Source organism: Molothrus ater, chromosome 1, assembly GCF_012460135.2.
Source record: "Molothrus ater isolate BHLD 08-10-18 breed brown headed cowbird chromosome 1, BPBGC_Mater_1.1, whole genome shotgun sequence".
Taxonomy (NCBI): Eukaryota; Metazoa; Chordata; class Aves; order Passeriformes; family Icteridae; genus Molothrus; species Molothrus ater.
In genome coordinates this window covers 82226585-82244218 of record NC_050478.2, presented here as the reverse complement: position 1 = coordinate 82244218, position 17634 = coordinate 82226585, and the positions used below count along the sequence as shown (strand labels likewise).

At 34.8% G+C, this 17634-nt stretch overlaps 1 protein-coding gene across 1 annotated transcript in view; it reads left to right on the top strand.

The window, feature by feature from the left end:
- The window catches only part of ADCY2 (adenylate cyclase 2), a 206834-nt gene that overhangs the window by 145319 nt on the left and 43881 nt on the right, over positions 1-17634 (top strand). The window contains exons 11-15 of the mRNA XM_036400040.2: positions 818-861; positions 3145-3225; positions 7373-7442; positions 9771-9868; positions 15523-15607. Coding sequence (XP_036255933.1) covers positions 818-861; positions 3145-3225; positions 7373-7442; positions 9771-9868; positions 15523-15607 — 378 coding nt within the window. The remainder of the gene's footprint in view (positions 1-817; positions 862-3144; positions 3226-7372; positions 7443-9770; positions 9869-15522; positions 15608-17634) is intronic.

The following is a 17634-nucleotide window of genomic DNA, read 5'->3' as shown; positions in this document are numbered from 1 at the left end:
AACCAAATCCGTACTTACTGTAACATCTACCTTTTGAAGGTGCACCTACAAGTCATTAGCTGTGGTTGAAGGCCTGAGTTTTAGAGTACTGTATTTCAACGTTGCATCTTTTACACTAAAAATAAAAATTACTTTTTAATTTTACTAACACTGTTATGCTGCTGTCAGTAAGATACTGATGATCTACAGCTTGTACATTGCATTATCTTCTACCTCTTAAAAGAAAATGCATGAAGGTAAATTCTGATAGTTTTCAACATTGGCATTTAGTTTTGTTCCTGTACTGGTGAGATATATTCTTTTATTTAATAAATATAATGCATCAGAATGTGGATTGTGACAGGTCAGTTACAGGAAGTACCCAGCCATCACTATTAATCACAAAAAAAATGTGGCTGTGATGGCTGCCATTGCTATTAATTAAAAAATAATGACCACTGTCTCTGTATTTGGCCACTCAGGTCTGTTTTTTTCAAAACCATTTAAGATTGGTTTTTGCTGAAGCTGGTAAGAGTTTGGGCTACATCCAAAGAGTGGTGACATTGAAGTCCTTGTGGTAAAGCAAAACTCTTGGATTCAGACTGTTGTATTAGTTTATCCTGTATTTATACAGATAGATGAGTTTTATTCCAGGTCACTTGATCTTCACTTCTAGCTGGATTTTTCTTTTAGACAGTTTTAATTGAATGCTAAAAGTACTTACACTGAAAACTTTTCTCCTTACTTGACCCTGTTGCCAACACTGTCCTAAAAGCAAATTAATATTATTAAAGTCTAGTGTAATTAATAGGGTTCTTTTTGTTTGTTTGCTTTTTAGGATGTTCCCATGGGGCAATATCATTTTCAGCGTTGCAGAGAAAGGTAAATCAATCTTAAAAAATTACTTATTCATAGAAAGTCCATATAAATAGCTAGACATTGGTATGCTTTCAAATATTAAGGGCCATTGCTTACATAGACTGTTTTTTATGTAAGTGCTGATACCTCTTACATAAAGAAGGGCTATGGAATCAGATTTGGCAGACATCTTTCTTATGAATTGCAAATTCATTTCCTGGTAACAAATAGCTTTATTCTGAGTTGGTATGTTGGTGAACTATTGCAAACCAAGTACTCTAACAGTGGGAAGAAAATTATATACAGGAAAATTGGGAGGAAGCCCAGAGAGGGGTAAGAAAAGGGAAGATGGAAAGGGCTGTTAAAAGTTTTTCTTACAACAGCTAATAGTATGTACTTAAAGAGACATTTTGTGTATTTGTTTAATTGCTTTGTATTTGTATTGTGGTTCATTATTTTAAAGCCTTTAGTATGTTTGCAGTAGCAGATATTCAGAAGGTATTTTGTGGTCTTTTATAGTGCTCCTACTACACAAAATGTTTGCAAGATCACAATAGCTTTAAGTTTTCCTAGTGCTGCTTGGTACCTTGACTAGGGCAAGATGGTGAAATCATCAATACTGTGAAGTCATTTAAATGAACCTCCTAAAAATTTGAATTGTTATTGTCTCTAGTTGCTATGCAATTACCTAAAATATTGTAAGTTCCAGAAGGTGAACAAGTTTTGACTGAACATGCATGATATTAATAAAAAAAGTCTAATTCTAAAACTGCACATTTATATTTGGACAGTATGTCCAAAGAGTTTCTATCAGTCAATGAAAGACCATTGGACTGTGGCATTTGGAAATAATTCAGTTCTGAGGTGTTTTTGCTTTTGTGTTTCCAAACACTACTCCAGAAGATATTCAGAAGGCACAAAAAATGTGTCTTTATACCATATCATGGAAGGAATTTTTTCCATTACTGGTGTCTAATGTTCATAGTGAGGCAGACATGTAACTAGGATTCTAGATAAGCTGGTTAATCATTGTCACAGGATAGAGCTGCAGTGATCAGAAGCACTTTGAAAATCAGTATTTTATTAGAATATGCAAATGTAGGGTTTGAAGCTTGACTGCAGGCTTCTGTTTGTGTGAGTCTTTAGCTCTTATTCATTACACAATAGTCTTATGTTGTTAAGGACCTGCCAAGAGGATTAACTGTGGCTGGACAATGTCTATGCTTTTTTCCTGGGTTGTTTCTGTGATTGATTTCTGTGAAAAACAAGTTTTAAGCAATTTTTTACCTAAATTCATTAGCATTGAATAGGGATGAAATCACTTGTGTAATTTTTTTAAGTTTCTGTAGGTCCACTAATACAATTGCTGTACTAATTTAAAACTTACAACAGGTTATCAGTTTTAGAGAAATAACCCAAAAACTTGATGTTGAGGAAAATTTGTGTTTGACTGGGTTCAATTTGTAGGTTAAGAATATTTTGGTGAGGAAAGAGTCAAATTTCAGATCTGACTAATGACTTCTTAGAAAACACTGGTTTTAAGTTAGCAGTGAATTTAAGTTTTCAAATATAGACCTCACCATCAATATTTGAGATATGTCATTTTCAAGGAAAGCACAACTACTGAAAGGATTGATGATTGCAGGAATTTATGTTAGCAAAGGTGAACCCATTGTGATGATCCTCTGTTCAGTTCATGCTGAGTCCAGTCAAAAGTAAAGAAGCTTTTTTTATTGGAGATGAGTTACAAGGCTCATAAACAGAGTAACATTATGTGAGCTTAAAACGAATTTCAGTCAGTGCTCAGTTTTCTTATTAAAAAGAGTAAAGTACTTCCAAGAAGAGTTAGCAGGATTTTGGTGGGGTATACCTATTATGCCTCAGTGCACTAATACATTATGCTCATCATACAATTCTGACAAGGTTTTTTTAGAAAAAAAAAGCTGCAAGAAACAGGAATGAATGCTTTATGAATTTGAGCATATTCCCATTCTTTTTCATGAATTCATAATACTGTGGAAGACTTTTCTTTGACCAGAATTTCTTGAACTCTCTTGGTTTTTTATGAAATATTTTCTCATGTTTGTATTTAAGTGCTCCCTAATAGCTAAGCTCTAGATTTGTTAGTGTGTGTGTGTTTGTATATGACACTGTAGCTTATGATGTTTTTTAAGAGCTTATTAATAGGATCATTGTGCCTGATGCCTATAGTTGCTATTGTAGTATAAATGTTAAAAATTCATGGTAAACTCACAAGTTTATGATAGCTGTTGTTTTTGACGTGACTTCCCACATTTTTCATTTCAGAACAAAATCACAGAAAAGAAGATTTGAGGAAGAACTGAATGAGAGGATGATCCAAGCCATTGATGGAATCAATGCCCAAAAGTATGCCTTTATCCTCTATCCTTTGTTGTCTTTGTCCATTCCAACTTTGATGTAAAGCTGCAACAGAGGGCAGTGTTTAATATTTTTTGTTCCCACATGCACACCAAATCTGAAAACAGTAAAGGTGTTACCAATACTGGTGTAGGACGCCCTGCACATTTTGAAGATAGGCTGTAAAGTGACATTTTCTCCTATATGAGATAAGACAGTGCCTGTGAATCATGCTGTGACTGAGGTATTGACTTGTCTTGATCTGCCTGGCAGAGGGAGTTTGCTCTGTAACTGTTTGTCTGTAGGCTCATGGCTTTGACACTACAGATTTATCTTACCTGGGGGCAGAGAAGTAAGACACAAGAAATGACTGGCTCAGTCAGAATGATTTTCACATCAGAAAGATGTGAAAATTGATGCTTCCTAATTGTCACAGAAACAATTCCTCAGGATTAGAAACTTTCCCTAAAACCATAGTTTAATGTCTCTCAGTTAGTTGCTTGGTTTCTTAGGGAAGGTTAATCTTGATGGCATGTTGGAATTGCTGGGTGAAACAACCTGCCATGTATTTTTTTCCATGTCCTAAGAAGAGCTGGAGGCAGTATGAAGTTTTCTGTTTCCTGGTGAATAGATAAAGCTAGAAAGAAATCAATTTCAGTCCAAAATAAGTGTTCGAGCTTCTTCTATTTCTCTGATGAAATAAGGGAATTGCAATTCAAATGTGTGGACAATAATTGTGATGAATTACATGTTTCCCCCCCACTTCTGTTACTCAGAATCTTAATCAGCTGAGTATCACACCTAATTATTAAATGTTCCTATGTCACATTGGTTTTTTTTAATCTTTTAGTCCTATTAAATGATACTTGGATTTAGGAAAATTTTTTCAGCAATTAGAAGACTTGATATTTTTATGTCATAGAGAGAACACAGTGAAATAGGGTAGGTCATGTGTTAAGCAAAGCCTTTTGATTATACTAGACTTGCCTAAAACAGCTATATAAATTTTGGCAGGCTTTTTGTGTCTTTAGGTATACTTGCTCTGATAAAAGGATTTCAAAAATGATGTTTTGATGTCAAAAGTAAAACATCTGTATAAATGCATTAAAATATTGATGTGACCCTACTGTATGTTGTTTTATCTTAGACAATCCCTGTCTTATCTAATTAGCACATAAAATTCAGAGAAACTTGGGGGTAAAAAAGGTTTCTGAAAACGTTTCATTGCATTTTGTGAATTACATGGGAACCTGCAGAAAGATAAGAAATGATTTTATATATCAGAAAGTTTGAATGTCACCTTCCAAAACTAAATTCTCTACCTAGCTCTGTATTGATTTGCTGAATGAATCTCTTAAAAGCTATGATTCAATTGATTAATACTCAGGGATAAGTTATGAAAAGTGCTGATTCCTCAAACGTCAAGGTAATTCAATAATAGTTTAACTCTGTGAAGCCTAAAGTGCACAAAAAAAGGTAAATAAAATATTTCCTACATTTAGGACACAAAACCAATCGCATTTTTGTTTTCTTTATTATTGTGTGTATTTTTGTGCCTCAATTTTTCATTTGTAAAATGAAAATAACATTATTAGCTAGAGTGAACAAGTGGTTGTGAAACTAAACAAAAGGTTTTGTGAATCAATGAGAAAATTTTAAGAAAGTCTATGAGAAAACTGGCGTTTCTAAATGTTTTAAGTGTAACATTTGGATTGTATGGCAAATAAGTCTGACTGAATAAAGAAAATTTAAAAAGAGTTGCCAGAGTGAGTGAAGAACAAAGAGCTTCTGTGCCTTAGCCATTGATTAGGATGTAACATCACACTTTCTCCATGGGTTTCTTTTCCCTGTATCTTGACCAAAGCACTCCTGGCTCCAAGTGCCTGTCCTGCACAGGCTGGGGATGAGCAGCCCTACCTAGGCCATCCCAAGCCTTAGTGCTTAGAGAACTCCTGGAGGACATGAGATGGAGGGATTACCATCTGCCAGCGAGATATCTACCTACAGAGGGCTGAATATGTACCTGCAGAGGGGGCTGAAGTAAAACCAGTTGGTCTTTGGTGAGCAGGTTGCTGTGCTAAAGGGACACACTCTCTTTGCTTTTTTCCTTTAAGTCACAGCGCTGCTGTTTTGTGCATAATTCCTTGCTGTACCTTGTCAAGCAGTACAAGCCCTATGAAACCACATACCTCTGTGGATACAGACAGAATTCAGATGTCTGTGTTGTTCCTGGAATTGCAAAAGAATTTAAGCCAAACTTTGGTACCTAGTTTCCGTAGAGACATGTCCTCGTGTACTTGCAAATACTTTGGCAATTTCCAGACCCATCAGGGAGTCAGGCTGAAGGCAGAATTTTTTAGCCCTTGTGTCTGTGCCAAAGTTGTGTGACTTTGTGCCCCCTCTTTTGAACTCAGTCTCCACTTCCATTTGTGTTGTGCTGTTTCCCTCATCTCTGACCTCTCAGTGCCTGCTATGTAAAACCAGTACAGGTTTTTTTGTGAACTTTTAAGAAGAACTAAAAGCTTCTGAAAACGTGAGCTTGTGATGTGGAGTATGAGGCAGCACGTGCTCTAAATGGCACTCCTGACTTCACATGCCATCAAGTGTGTAACCAAATTGGGCCCTTGGGAGTAGATCTGCAGAGAGAACTTCTTAGCAGTGTGCTGATGGTAATTAAATCAATCCACCTGTCAGATACCATTAGAAAAAACAGGAAATTTGTTAACTATTTGGGGAAGAGGGTTACTTCTTGTTTAATTTTTGTAACCAAATGGAAAAAACTTTCATTTTCAGTTTATCAAAAATATTCTGCAAACTGAATGTTTTTTCCAGTGTATTACAGCTGAACTCAAACAAAATCATGCTTTTTGTACACCAGCCTTTCAGTTCTCTTTCTTCTCAGAGTCCTAATTGTGATCACATAGATGGGAGCCATTGCAGAGCAATAAGGGAAATATATTTTTGAATTAAGCATTCCGAGAACTGAATATGTTTACAGACCCTTTTTTTTAATGCAACTGATTGCACAGGAACAGTCTCCCAGGCAAGGAAACAAATATTTTCCATTTCACAAATTAAAGCTAATAGCTTACACTCTGCTCTGTCCACTCCTGTTCTCCAGGACTTTAATTTAGAATGTGTTCCACTGTGGTTCACTGCTGCTACTTATTTGCATTACAGATGTCAGTTGAGAAATTCCCTTTTATTTAGGAGGCATTAGCTACACTACTAGTTTAGAGCCTAATTTAACATTATTGCTGGAAATGTTGGAAAAAAAATCTCAGTCCCTGCTACTATTCTTCAAGCTCAAGTACTGCATGTCCACAGAACTATTCTGTTTAATTAATTTTTTGTTTTCAAATTTCCATTGTGCCCTTGAGGTACAAGCAGCCAAACCCTCTTGACATTTAAATATTCTATATCTTTTCAAATGTCTGTTAAAATAGATGTAGACTTTCATATTAGAACATCTCATTTTGGAAAAGTTATGTCAAGCTTTTGTCAAGGTTTACTTAGTTTAAAATTGGTTTATCATTTCAATGCAAGTATTTATGCTATTTCTCATGTTAAAGCAGGGAAGAGGGTTTTATAATCAGGAAGAAGATCAAAATTTACCTCTATAGTACAGAGCTGTGGTCGAGAAACAGAAACAGTTCAAAGACAAAATCCCTCCCCCTCTTAATAATTTTTGTTACATTTTTGTTTGCAATAGGAGTTTTTGTAGGAGTAGCTTACCTACCCACCACTCCTGCATGTTGTAACAGTGCCTTTCCTAAAGGAACCTTGTCAAGGCCTGTTTTTGTCTCAGGTCCTCTTCTGTCCATTGGATATACTGCAGTATTTTGGACATGAGTGGAATATCACTGTTAGAGTTCCATCATATAAATCTCTCCATCCATTCTCCTTAGTCATGATCAACAGAAAAACAATGGTTCATCTGAGCTTTTTTTTCACGTGTACCTTAGCAATAGAAGCCAAAAAGGAGAGGGGATTTTCAGTCTCCGCTTTACTGACAGTGAAATTCACCATATACACTGCAATACACTTGAACTTGCTTAATTCCAACTTATTTTCCTATTTTGCTGCATTTCAGTAATAGAAAAGGACAGGACTGTTTTCTTCCTATGTTGGTGTTAACATTCTTTCTCTCTTCTAGGCAGTGGCTTAAATCTGAAGACATTCAAAGGATATCACTTCTTTTCTATAATAAGACTCTGGAAAAAGAAGTAAGTTATTTTCAATAAGTTCAGTAAGTCAGGCCTTTTTGTTGTTTTATGGCCCTGTGGACCTTGAGTGTATTTCTACTCACTGACAGCTTCAGCAGGAAGATTGGGGAGTTGCCTCTTTCTGCTTTCTCATGAGCAGCTGATGGCAGCTGATGGCTGAACAGCTATGCTTTCCTTTGGGGAAGTAAGAGGTAGGTTGGACCACAACTGGCTGTGTAAATTGGTGAATTTGATGAGAAGGGGCTAGAGGAAGTATTGCCCTGCTGTGCTCACACTGTCCAGCAAGTATCATCTGTGTCCCATGTGGTGGCTGAATACATACTCAGTTATTTTTGTAGATATCTTTCAGTTCAAAGCATCCAAAAGGATTTTCAGATTCTTTCACAGCTCAGCAGAATAATTGTTACAGCCATCTGACAAAGGCATGTGTTGCTTGGCAGTGCACTAGGGTGGAAAAGGTTTCAAGGCTCCTTGAGCCTTTTTTGAAGACTTCCTAAGAGAGAAGAAGCAAGACCTGGTGTGGTCTCATCCTTGGTGTTTGGGGGTTCACTGATTGGAACAAAGCCGTGCCTGTCAGCACATGAGATTTTAATGTGGTTGTTACTAACCAATGAATTCTGAAAGAGAACTTAAGAGAAATACATCATTATGTGTACTTTGGACAATGACTTGGGAGAAAATTTGGGAGCTAAGTTATTTGGCTGAGTCAATGATCCCAGTAGAAGTCCAATATCTTGATGTAGAATGCTGTGGAACAGCAAAGAGCTAATTGTTATTTTTGGATCCATCTTTTTATATCATTTTTTGTTGCCTCTTAATGACTCACGAGTCCAGTCTTGGCTTTAAAGAACTTAGTAAGAAGTCTGCTTTTGATTTAAACAGAAGCTTTTCTGGCCCTATGGGACCTGAAAGTACAGAAAAATAATAAAGCAAAACAATTGTTTAACCTAAGGAGGGAATTGCTTGCCTTCATTAGGAAATGCCTGGAGAAGTGTGAAACACTGAAAGAAATTTAAAAGTAGATTGGAATTCTATGAAATTTTAATAGCAGCTCAAAGTTCAAAATCATTGAACAGGACCACTACAAACATACTCGACAGGTGGAAGAGCAGAACTTGCTGCAGAGGTCAAGCAAAGACATATTTGTGCCTTGTAATCCAGTTAGATAAGTGATAAAAATTGATTTTAATTTTTCATACAATTCAAAAGTAAAAAAAGCTGTTGTGTTACCCAAGTGAGTTTCTACATATTCATGTAAAGTTTGGTGCACTGTTTTCATAGGCAGAACTTGGCAGTAGCACAGAGGCACAGCCGTGTGCTTGCAGTCGGAAGGCACAGCTCATGCACTTTCCATTTTCTGAAGTTTGCATCTCCAGCATTTTGTGAAAATAATCTTTGGTATTTTTTTCTTAGTAATTAAATCTTGAACTTTTATCTTTTGAAAAAAAAACCCAAAGCAACCTAGTATAGAGTAAGTAACTTTAATAGCTACTTAGATCATTTCCCTTTGAGTACTTAATTGCTTTCAACCTAGATATATCTATCTCAAATAGCAGAGCAACTCTGATAAATATTTCATTGCTTAATTCTCATGTCTCTAGACAGACTAATTAGAGATAAATAGATTTTTCTCATGACAAAACAGATCAAATTGACTCTCTCCTAAGAATATCAAGTGTTTAGTAGTAACATAACATTAGTAGTGGACATATGAAGCCTTTTAACAAAGACATAACATATTTTAATTGAAGTAATAATATAGGTTCAGTAAATACCAGTGTGCTTCCTAGCTATGCTCTGTAGCGCAGCTTACACTTTGCTACTTTTTGTGCTCAGAAGTTTCCTGTCTCAATTAATATTGCATTTTTTGTAACTGTTTCAGCCCATTCAGTATTTATCAATAATTGAAAATCAGTTTGAGGAATTAATCACAAAGAATTTTGGAATCTGAAGAATGCTTGGTCATTCCTCAAAATATTTTAACTTATGTTTTAACTTTTTCATTTTGGTGGGTTAGGGGCTTTTTTTTGGGAGGGGAATTTTTTTGTCAGTTAAACTTTTTATATTGAGTTTGGGATATTGAGTTCAGTGGAGGAACAAGGCAAAACCATTTGACACAACTGTTCTTCAATAAGCAAAAGTTTTAATGCTATGTCTGATAATCCCTAACCATGTATGTGTGGATGTGAAGTCACTGAAGAACAGGAAGTTTACTGTTGCTAAGATTTGCCTATACATATGTGCATCTTTAAGCTGAAAATTCAGTTGGGTGCTATTTTATCTGCTTTGGCAATTGTGTTTTTAACATTTGCTTTTATTTTCTTCTAGTATCGAGCAACTACTCTGCCCGCATTCAAGTATTATGTGACTTGTGCTTGTCTCATATTCTTCTGCATTTTTGTTGTACAGATTCTGGTATTGCCAAAGTAAGTGATATTTAATGTGTACTTCTTCCTATGTATATTTGCTCATTAGTGTAAAAAAAAAAGAAATATAAGTAAAAAAACTGGAATTGTTAGTTTACATATGTCAGTTCATGGAAATTAAATTGAACAGAAAAGACTGGGGATTTCAGCCAATGTTCAAAGTTAGGCTTCTTTCTAATTTTAAACACTCTTGATAGTTTTATGCCAAACATTAGTAAAATTTCTTCATTCCTTTTAGTTTCTTTCATTGCATTTAAAAATAAGTGTGACAGTTGGACATTAGAGTGAGACAAAATGGATTACAGACTTGTCACTGTGATAAATCAATGTATTTAACTTATGACTATGATAATACTGCTATACTGAGTATGAAAACAGAGCATTAATAACCATAAAGGGTACATTTATAAAGTTAATTTTAGAATATTAAAATCCATTTCTGGAATAAATCTTTTTATTAGAATTTATACATTATGAGATGATTTATATTTGTGCTTGTTGTAGAAAGGCTGAAAACTGGAAGACAATTCCAATATAGGATGTTTTATTAGACTTCTTAAAAATAAATTTTGTGGCTGATTGTTTACACAGTGAAAATTTGGTTTTTGTTTTATAGCAATTGTTTCTAAAGCAAACACTTCATATTCCCTGTCATATAGTAATTCTTAACTCATAGTCCTTTCTCCTGTACTTTCAAGATTATTATTTATAACCACAGTTGTGTGATTGGTCTTGTTTTGTAGTATTTACTCACATTTTAATTCAAAGCCAGAAGGAAGTGTTAGGAAATTATAAATTGACTTTCCATCCTGTAGACTTAGAACATGTATAAAGCTTTATGGACTTCTATTCAGATGTTACAGCAGCAGTTTCCCAGCAAATTTCTCAAATGGAGGCACAAAGCAAGGGACACTCTTCCAAGAATTGAGCAGTATCCTGCACATATTTGAGTGTGACTTTAGGCATTATTAAAAATATGAAGTTAAGACATGGTTAAGTTTATTTTACAAGCTCATACTGTATTTTGATAAGTAAAAGAATTAGTTCAGGGAAACTCTTGTTTTGCCACATCCCAAAAGGCAAAGGTGAATCTAACTACTCCCAGCCAGCAGTATGATTTTTTTGGTTTTTATTTTAGTAATAAAAATTAATCTAGATTTATCATCTCTCTTACATGTGGTCAGACATTTGTTTTGCTCTATCCTTACTATGTTGCTTAAACCAATTCTTTATCTCATTAAAATTGATCAGAATATCAGTGAACTCTAGGGAGCTGTATTCAGCTAAGGAAAATATCCTCCAACTTGCTGGTATTTCTGTTATTTCTAACATCAGAGCAAAAGACACTTGAAAATGCTTTGTCATTTTCATTACCAAAATGTTAAATGTCTTATGATCCTTTTGTAGGGCTGCATATCAAATTGTAAAAGCAAAAGTGTAAAATCAGGTATTACAAATACATGAATGGTATTCAGCTTCAGGTGGTCTGTGGATTATTTTAATAGATGTAAAAATGGAATCCAGAAAGGGAAGGTATTATACAGGCGCCTGCAACTTTCTAGAAACTTAGGAGCTTTGCAAGTTAAGAAGAACAACAACAAAAGCTGAAAAACCACCAGTGTATGTAGTCATCGCAAATGCAACTTCAATTGAACATACTCCAATGCTGCAAATGTTATTTCCTAATAAATGCTATTGTTTTCTTCCAGAAGTTCTCCAGGATTTTTAAATGGTGGTCTAATGAAGACAGGGAGATGAACTAAATCTGTCACTGGGTTTATTGATTCACGATTCCATTAACCTGATTCTGCAGTAGTGTAATATCATTGATTTCTGTGCAGGCACACAGTCTACTACTTAAAAGTAGATTTGGAGATATTTGATAATGGATAACATCCAGCAAGTTGCAAGTACTAAGTAATATTTTTAAGATCACCAGACATTTTTTCAAGGCTGGAAAAATTTATTAATGTCTTAATTTTCTTGGGGTTAGTAAAGTGATGTAGTGTTTTAATAATAAGCTTTACACAAAGTGGTAATTATAAATTTAATCAAGAAAACAATATCTTGGGGTGAAATATATGATGAGGAGTAGGTCTTCATTGGCATTAAATAAAAGCAAATCTTTATCATTACAGTTCCTTGGAACAGGCCTGCAGTAGCTCTCTAGAATTCTTGGTTTACCAAATGAGGGAAGTATGCCTATTAATTCACAGCAACCCTACACTCTTTATTAAGCAAACAGAATTGGTACTAGCATGGAATTGGTACTGTTGGTTTTTTGAAATACAGACTGGTGAATTGATGAAAGTATATTTCTATTGAACAGGAGGTACTTCTTATAGTATTCAAGTAAGGGATTGTATTTAGGCTACATTTAAGATTCTTCCAAAGTCTCCACTCTCTGAGGCCATCGTGTTCCTGAGTCATGCCAAACTAACAGTCATGGTTAGGAGGCCTTCACATTATATTTTTGATCAGGCACAAGTGAATTTCTTCATAGGAGAGGGAGTACTCGGAAAGTTTGCGTGAAAGCAGGCACAGAAGATAGAAGATGGTATAAGTGAAAGGAAAGCATTATTACTAACTATTTTTCCCCTGTATTAAAACAAACAACAACAGTTCAAGTGGAATTATAAAACTGAACTGATACTGTTTTAACATTGAAACTGCCATACAGTCTCCATAGATACTGAATCTTTTGATGGCTTAGTGAAAGTATCAATGCCTTTAAGAAATAAATAGCTACTATTGGATACCAAAAAAGTCTGAATTCAGTATTGGCTTGTATTATTGTCAGTTGCAGTGGCTTCATTGTGATTTTATCCCCTCAAGAGAATTTGCAGTCTTATTGTTCAGAACATGGATAACAATTATCTACTAGCTAAGGAAATGCTCTGCATTGAAGGACATGTGCCAAAAGTCACATATTTTCCTAAAAGTTACAAAATTGTAGGAAAAAAACCACATTCTTTACTGCATTTTTCAATATCTTTATTGAAAAATAAAGATATTGAATTTCTGGTTTTCAGTTAAAAAAAATTCTGAAGAATTTAAGAATAAAAAGAAATTTCTGGTTTTCAGTTAAATAGGTACTGAGATACACATAAATATAATTTTTTTCCAATCTTGTACCACTGATAAAAATGAATTGTCTGAAGCAGATATTTCCTAATGAAACCAGAAAAATGCAAGGTTAGCAAAGATCATAAATTATATTGACATGGAATTACCTGAAGCTTGAAAAGTTCTCATATTGCTTCCTCACTTTTAAACTGTCTCTCTGTAGTTTATGGTCAAGGGTTGTCCTGTTGGGTTTCTGGTGGGGGACTGTAGCAGGGAGCAGAATGAGGTCATTCCTTGAAGCATAGAAGAGGCAGTTAAACATTTACATGGCTTATGCAATTTCAGGTGATCCTCTGACTAAATATTCTGCCCAAATCTGTCAATGTAATGCATTTGGTAACTCTACATAACAAAAGCAAGGTTGGTTTACTGTAAAGACCTGTACTTGTTTTCTAATGTTTCAGTGACAAAAAAGAAATCATATTATGGCTTTCCTATGGTCATTGCTTCAAACGAGACTTTTTTATGGTGGCACTTAATTTTTAGCATTTTGGTTCTCTTCATACTATTTTCAGCCTACTTCTTTTCTTCTAGGAGCAGCATGAAACCATTTTGTCTTAGCTTAAGTGGAACAGAAGTCTTGATATTCCCAGAAAAAAGAGGCTGTGGGGAGCAAAAATACTGTGGGTTTTCATCACTCAAATCTGGATTCTAAGATACCACTTTTTATTACCTTCAGTCTTTTTGTCCTGTTCACCTTGCGGTGTAATTCTTGTGCTCCCTCAATAACATCATTGATTATGTGAAGCTGCTACAAAGACCTTTTGTTCTTGTCTGTTGCCCGGGAGATTAAGTACTCTTTGCATAAGCTCTCTTTATGCCACGTTAATTTTATTTCCCTTGCTCTCCAGTTTCTCAAACATCTTCATTTCTTCTGCTGAAAGGATGCACTCCAAACTTGACTGATAAGGCTATTCTTGTGTTGAGCCTTTTTTTATGATGTGGAGGCCCCTTTCTTGTATTCTTCATATCAAAGAAAGAATAGTTATATTTTGAAATGTAGGAAAGGTTCTTTGAATGTTAATTAAGGATATATAAGATTGGCAATGTTTATGTATATGTAAAAAATAAACCTGTTTCTTTCCTAACTGGCCCTGATTTTAGTTTCCAATTTTTTTTTCTTTTTTTCATCTCTTCTGTAGCTTATGAGATTTTTCAATTCCTAAGAGTAGAATACTAGTTTTAATACTCTGATGTACTGCTTACTGTCTCAGTCTCAATGAGAAAATCTTGGAGAACATGTATTCATAAACAATAATGATCTTCAAATGACTTTTTAAAGAAATATTATTTCATAATTAATATATGTTATTGATTCTCAGTCATTTGTTTTTCATCAGGTCTGCTGATGCAGCCCAAAATCTGATGATTAATACTTAATATATAACAAGTTCTCTGAATGTTTGGAAAGGAAGCTCATTAATTACTCTCCAAAATGCTTTTAATGTCATCAGATTTGTTGGTGATGTTAATGCTTTTTTGTTCTTTCCTGAAAATATATTGTATAACACTGTTGGTAAAACAGATCAATATGTTTCTTAATATTTCTGGCATATAATGTCTGGTAAGGTAAGATGTTTGCTGAGGCTCAAAGGAGTTGAGAATTTTTTTTTTTTAATTCTGTAAAAGTGTCAAATCTGAGGCTAAATCTGAAAGCAGGTACTCAGGGACTTCATGACTGCATCTAGGTCCCATGCTTAAACAACTCTGTTGATCCAGAGCTTCTGGTCTTCTTCTCTTGGCATTCATTAAATATAACTAGGTTCCACTGGATCTTTCCTTAAGCAGATGTGCTGAGAAGCTCTTACATGGTGCCTGATGGAGCAATTATGCTCTACTGTGGTGTTCCTAGAGAGAGATTTCCACATGTGCAGAATGAATGAAGGAAGGAATGAATGAAGAAATGCACAGATTGTTACTGATTCTCTGTTTACTGAGTATCCAGGGATGCTGCTTTGGCTAGACCTTCCTATTTATAACACACAAGAAAAGGATGAATGGTAGCACTGAGTAAGGATGATCAGCATCACAGCTTCTGCTGCAAGACACTGAAAATGGATATCACTGACCTGTGCAGTTTTCTGCATTTAGAGGGGAATGTTCACCACCAGCAAGTTTATTTTGTGTGTCTGTTAGGCTCTCTTATTATTGTAAAATCAACCAAAAAAAAAAACCAAAACTAAAGCATCAAGGATCTTCTTTAGTACAGGCTTTCTAAAGTTAAAATGAAACAAAGCATTGCTTCTTTTAATGTACTCTGTCTTTATACATGTGGAAATTATTAGCTTCTCATGTTAATAACTTTGCAAGTTAGAATTAATTTAATTCAAGCATTCCTGAAGTGAGAAAATGGCTGGGGAAATGTCTGCCATTGAGGAGAGGGTTTGAATTGGTTTTCCATGGTGTTGATGTTTGGAAGTTGCAACTTGCATATAGTACTTTTACATATCATCAGTATTATAGACAAAGAAATTTCACGTTACAAATGTGTAACCAAGAAATTAATACCTGTTTTCCTTTTCTTCTAGAACATCTATTCTTGGAATTTCATTTGGAGCTGCATTTCTCTTTCTTTCCTTCATTTTGTTTATCTGTTTCGCTGGACAGCTTTTGGTAGGTATTCAAGGCAATCTAATCCATTAGTTGATGGGTGCTTTGAAATAACATGTTCTGATTTTGCCAAGTCACTCTGCCTTCGCAGAGTACCAGTTAAAGAAAGAAGGATTTGCATACTCAGGCTCCTGTGGGCATTCTTTTGTCCATGTTGGTTTTTTGTAAAATGTCCTGATTTATCTGAAAAGCAGAAAATGCCAATGCAGTAGTTGTCTGTATTGACACTAATATTCTGTTTCTCATATGAAACTGGATCATCTGAGAGGTTTTCATTATTGTTTGATAGATTGCCTTTTCAAATTTTTTTTTGCTATTGTGCTTACAGGAGGTGACTTATCTTATGATTGCTTTAATTTGCAGGACTGTGTATTTGTTTAAGTATTGTATAAGACCATTTTCTGAGTTTAAAGAATATTTCACCATAACAATTTCATTTGAAATATAAAAATGTTTTAGTAAATTTCCAGTTTTGTCACTGTGTGGTCCAGGTGTTATTATAATACCTATAAGTGTATGTAATATTATGCTGAATTTAAGAATTTAATTCACTATTTGGGCAAACCATTTTGCCTTTCAGCATGTCTCTCCTTTCAGTTCTCAAATAGATCCAACACAGAACTCCATTTATAATAAGGATAAGGAGTTTCATGATTTGTAACAAAGTGAATGCAATTTGGATATGGCATCCCCACTTGTCCTCCTCTGTCTTTGCATAAGTTCACATAGAGAAAACTAGAAGATCTTTTATTAAAAAAGCACATGGGAAAGACAATTACTTCAGTATGCAGTAAAACAGTATGACAAGGTAGTTAAAGAAAAAACCCAGAGGAAGTAGGTTTTTATAATTTCTCTCTCTTAGGAGGCTTGTAATTAACCAGGACATGTTTTTAATAAAATATAATTAATATACATTTTAGTTACCTTTCCAATAAGTTAGGGATGCTGCCACTGCTCAGGAATTAATCTGAAATATAATGCAACGATAATCTTAAATATTTTTAATCACTAGAGTGAGGTCTTAGAGGTGTTGCTATTACTTAACAGCAAAAATTAGTTCTTAGGTAATGTTATACTTGACTTCTGTTTGTTATTGACAGTAAATTGAGCATAAAATGATGAAGTCAGAGTACAGTTCTTGAATAAGCTAATTTTAAAAAATCCTTCAAGGAAAAGCCAGCCTTTTCCAGTAGGAAAAAGAGGTGCTAATGAAATGGTATCAAGAAGTGCTGGGGCATACATTCTCATGGGCCTTTTATTTATAGTGTTACTTAGAAGGAATACAAATATATTTTTCTGCATTTAAAGAGATGGCTAAGCAATATCCCAAGTCAGAGTTGTAGATTTGGGCCACTTGAATAAAATCTTACACCTATTTTCAATGCCTTTTTGCCCATGTCACAATAAGTACTGTAAATACTGTGAATAGCAATGGAGACCCATCATTGCATTTCTGATGACTTGCCAGTTGTCATGTTCTAACCTCAGCAACTTGAAGAGGAGTTATTTATGTCCATGTCTTTGTGAGTTCAGCTGCTCTAATACAGAAACTATGCTGTTAAGAAGATTTCAGAAAGTTATGACCATAGTTGATGCAGTGTTGTCTTTCCTTCATGTGCATGGATGTAGTTCTTAAGATGACGAGAACCCACCTTAAGGTGACAAGAACCTGGGAAACAGCTAACAAAACAAGCAGTAGGTTTTCCTTTCCCTTGTTCTCTCCCTAAGATTTCTTCCTTTGTGTCAAAATCCAAGCATTGTTTTGCAGCTTTAACCACAGTGACACCCTATGTTATATTTTGGTAGCATATTTATTGCACAATCTGACCCATCACTGTAAATGTTTTTTTTTTTTAGAAGTAAAAGTCTAAAATTTCAAGGAAACTAATAGTGATATCTGAGTTTTCACACAACAGTGACACTGTTAACAGAAATCAGGCTTTATCATCCTAAGGCTGAATAGGTTTGGGTTTATTTGGGGCTTTTTCACACGTCTTTTTCTAAAGAGGTACATTTTGGATTCCCTTATA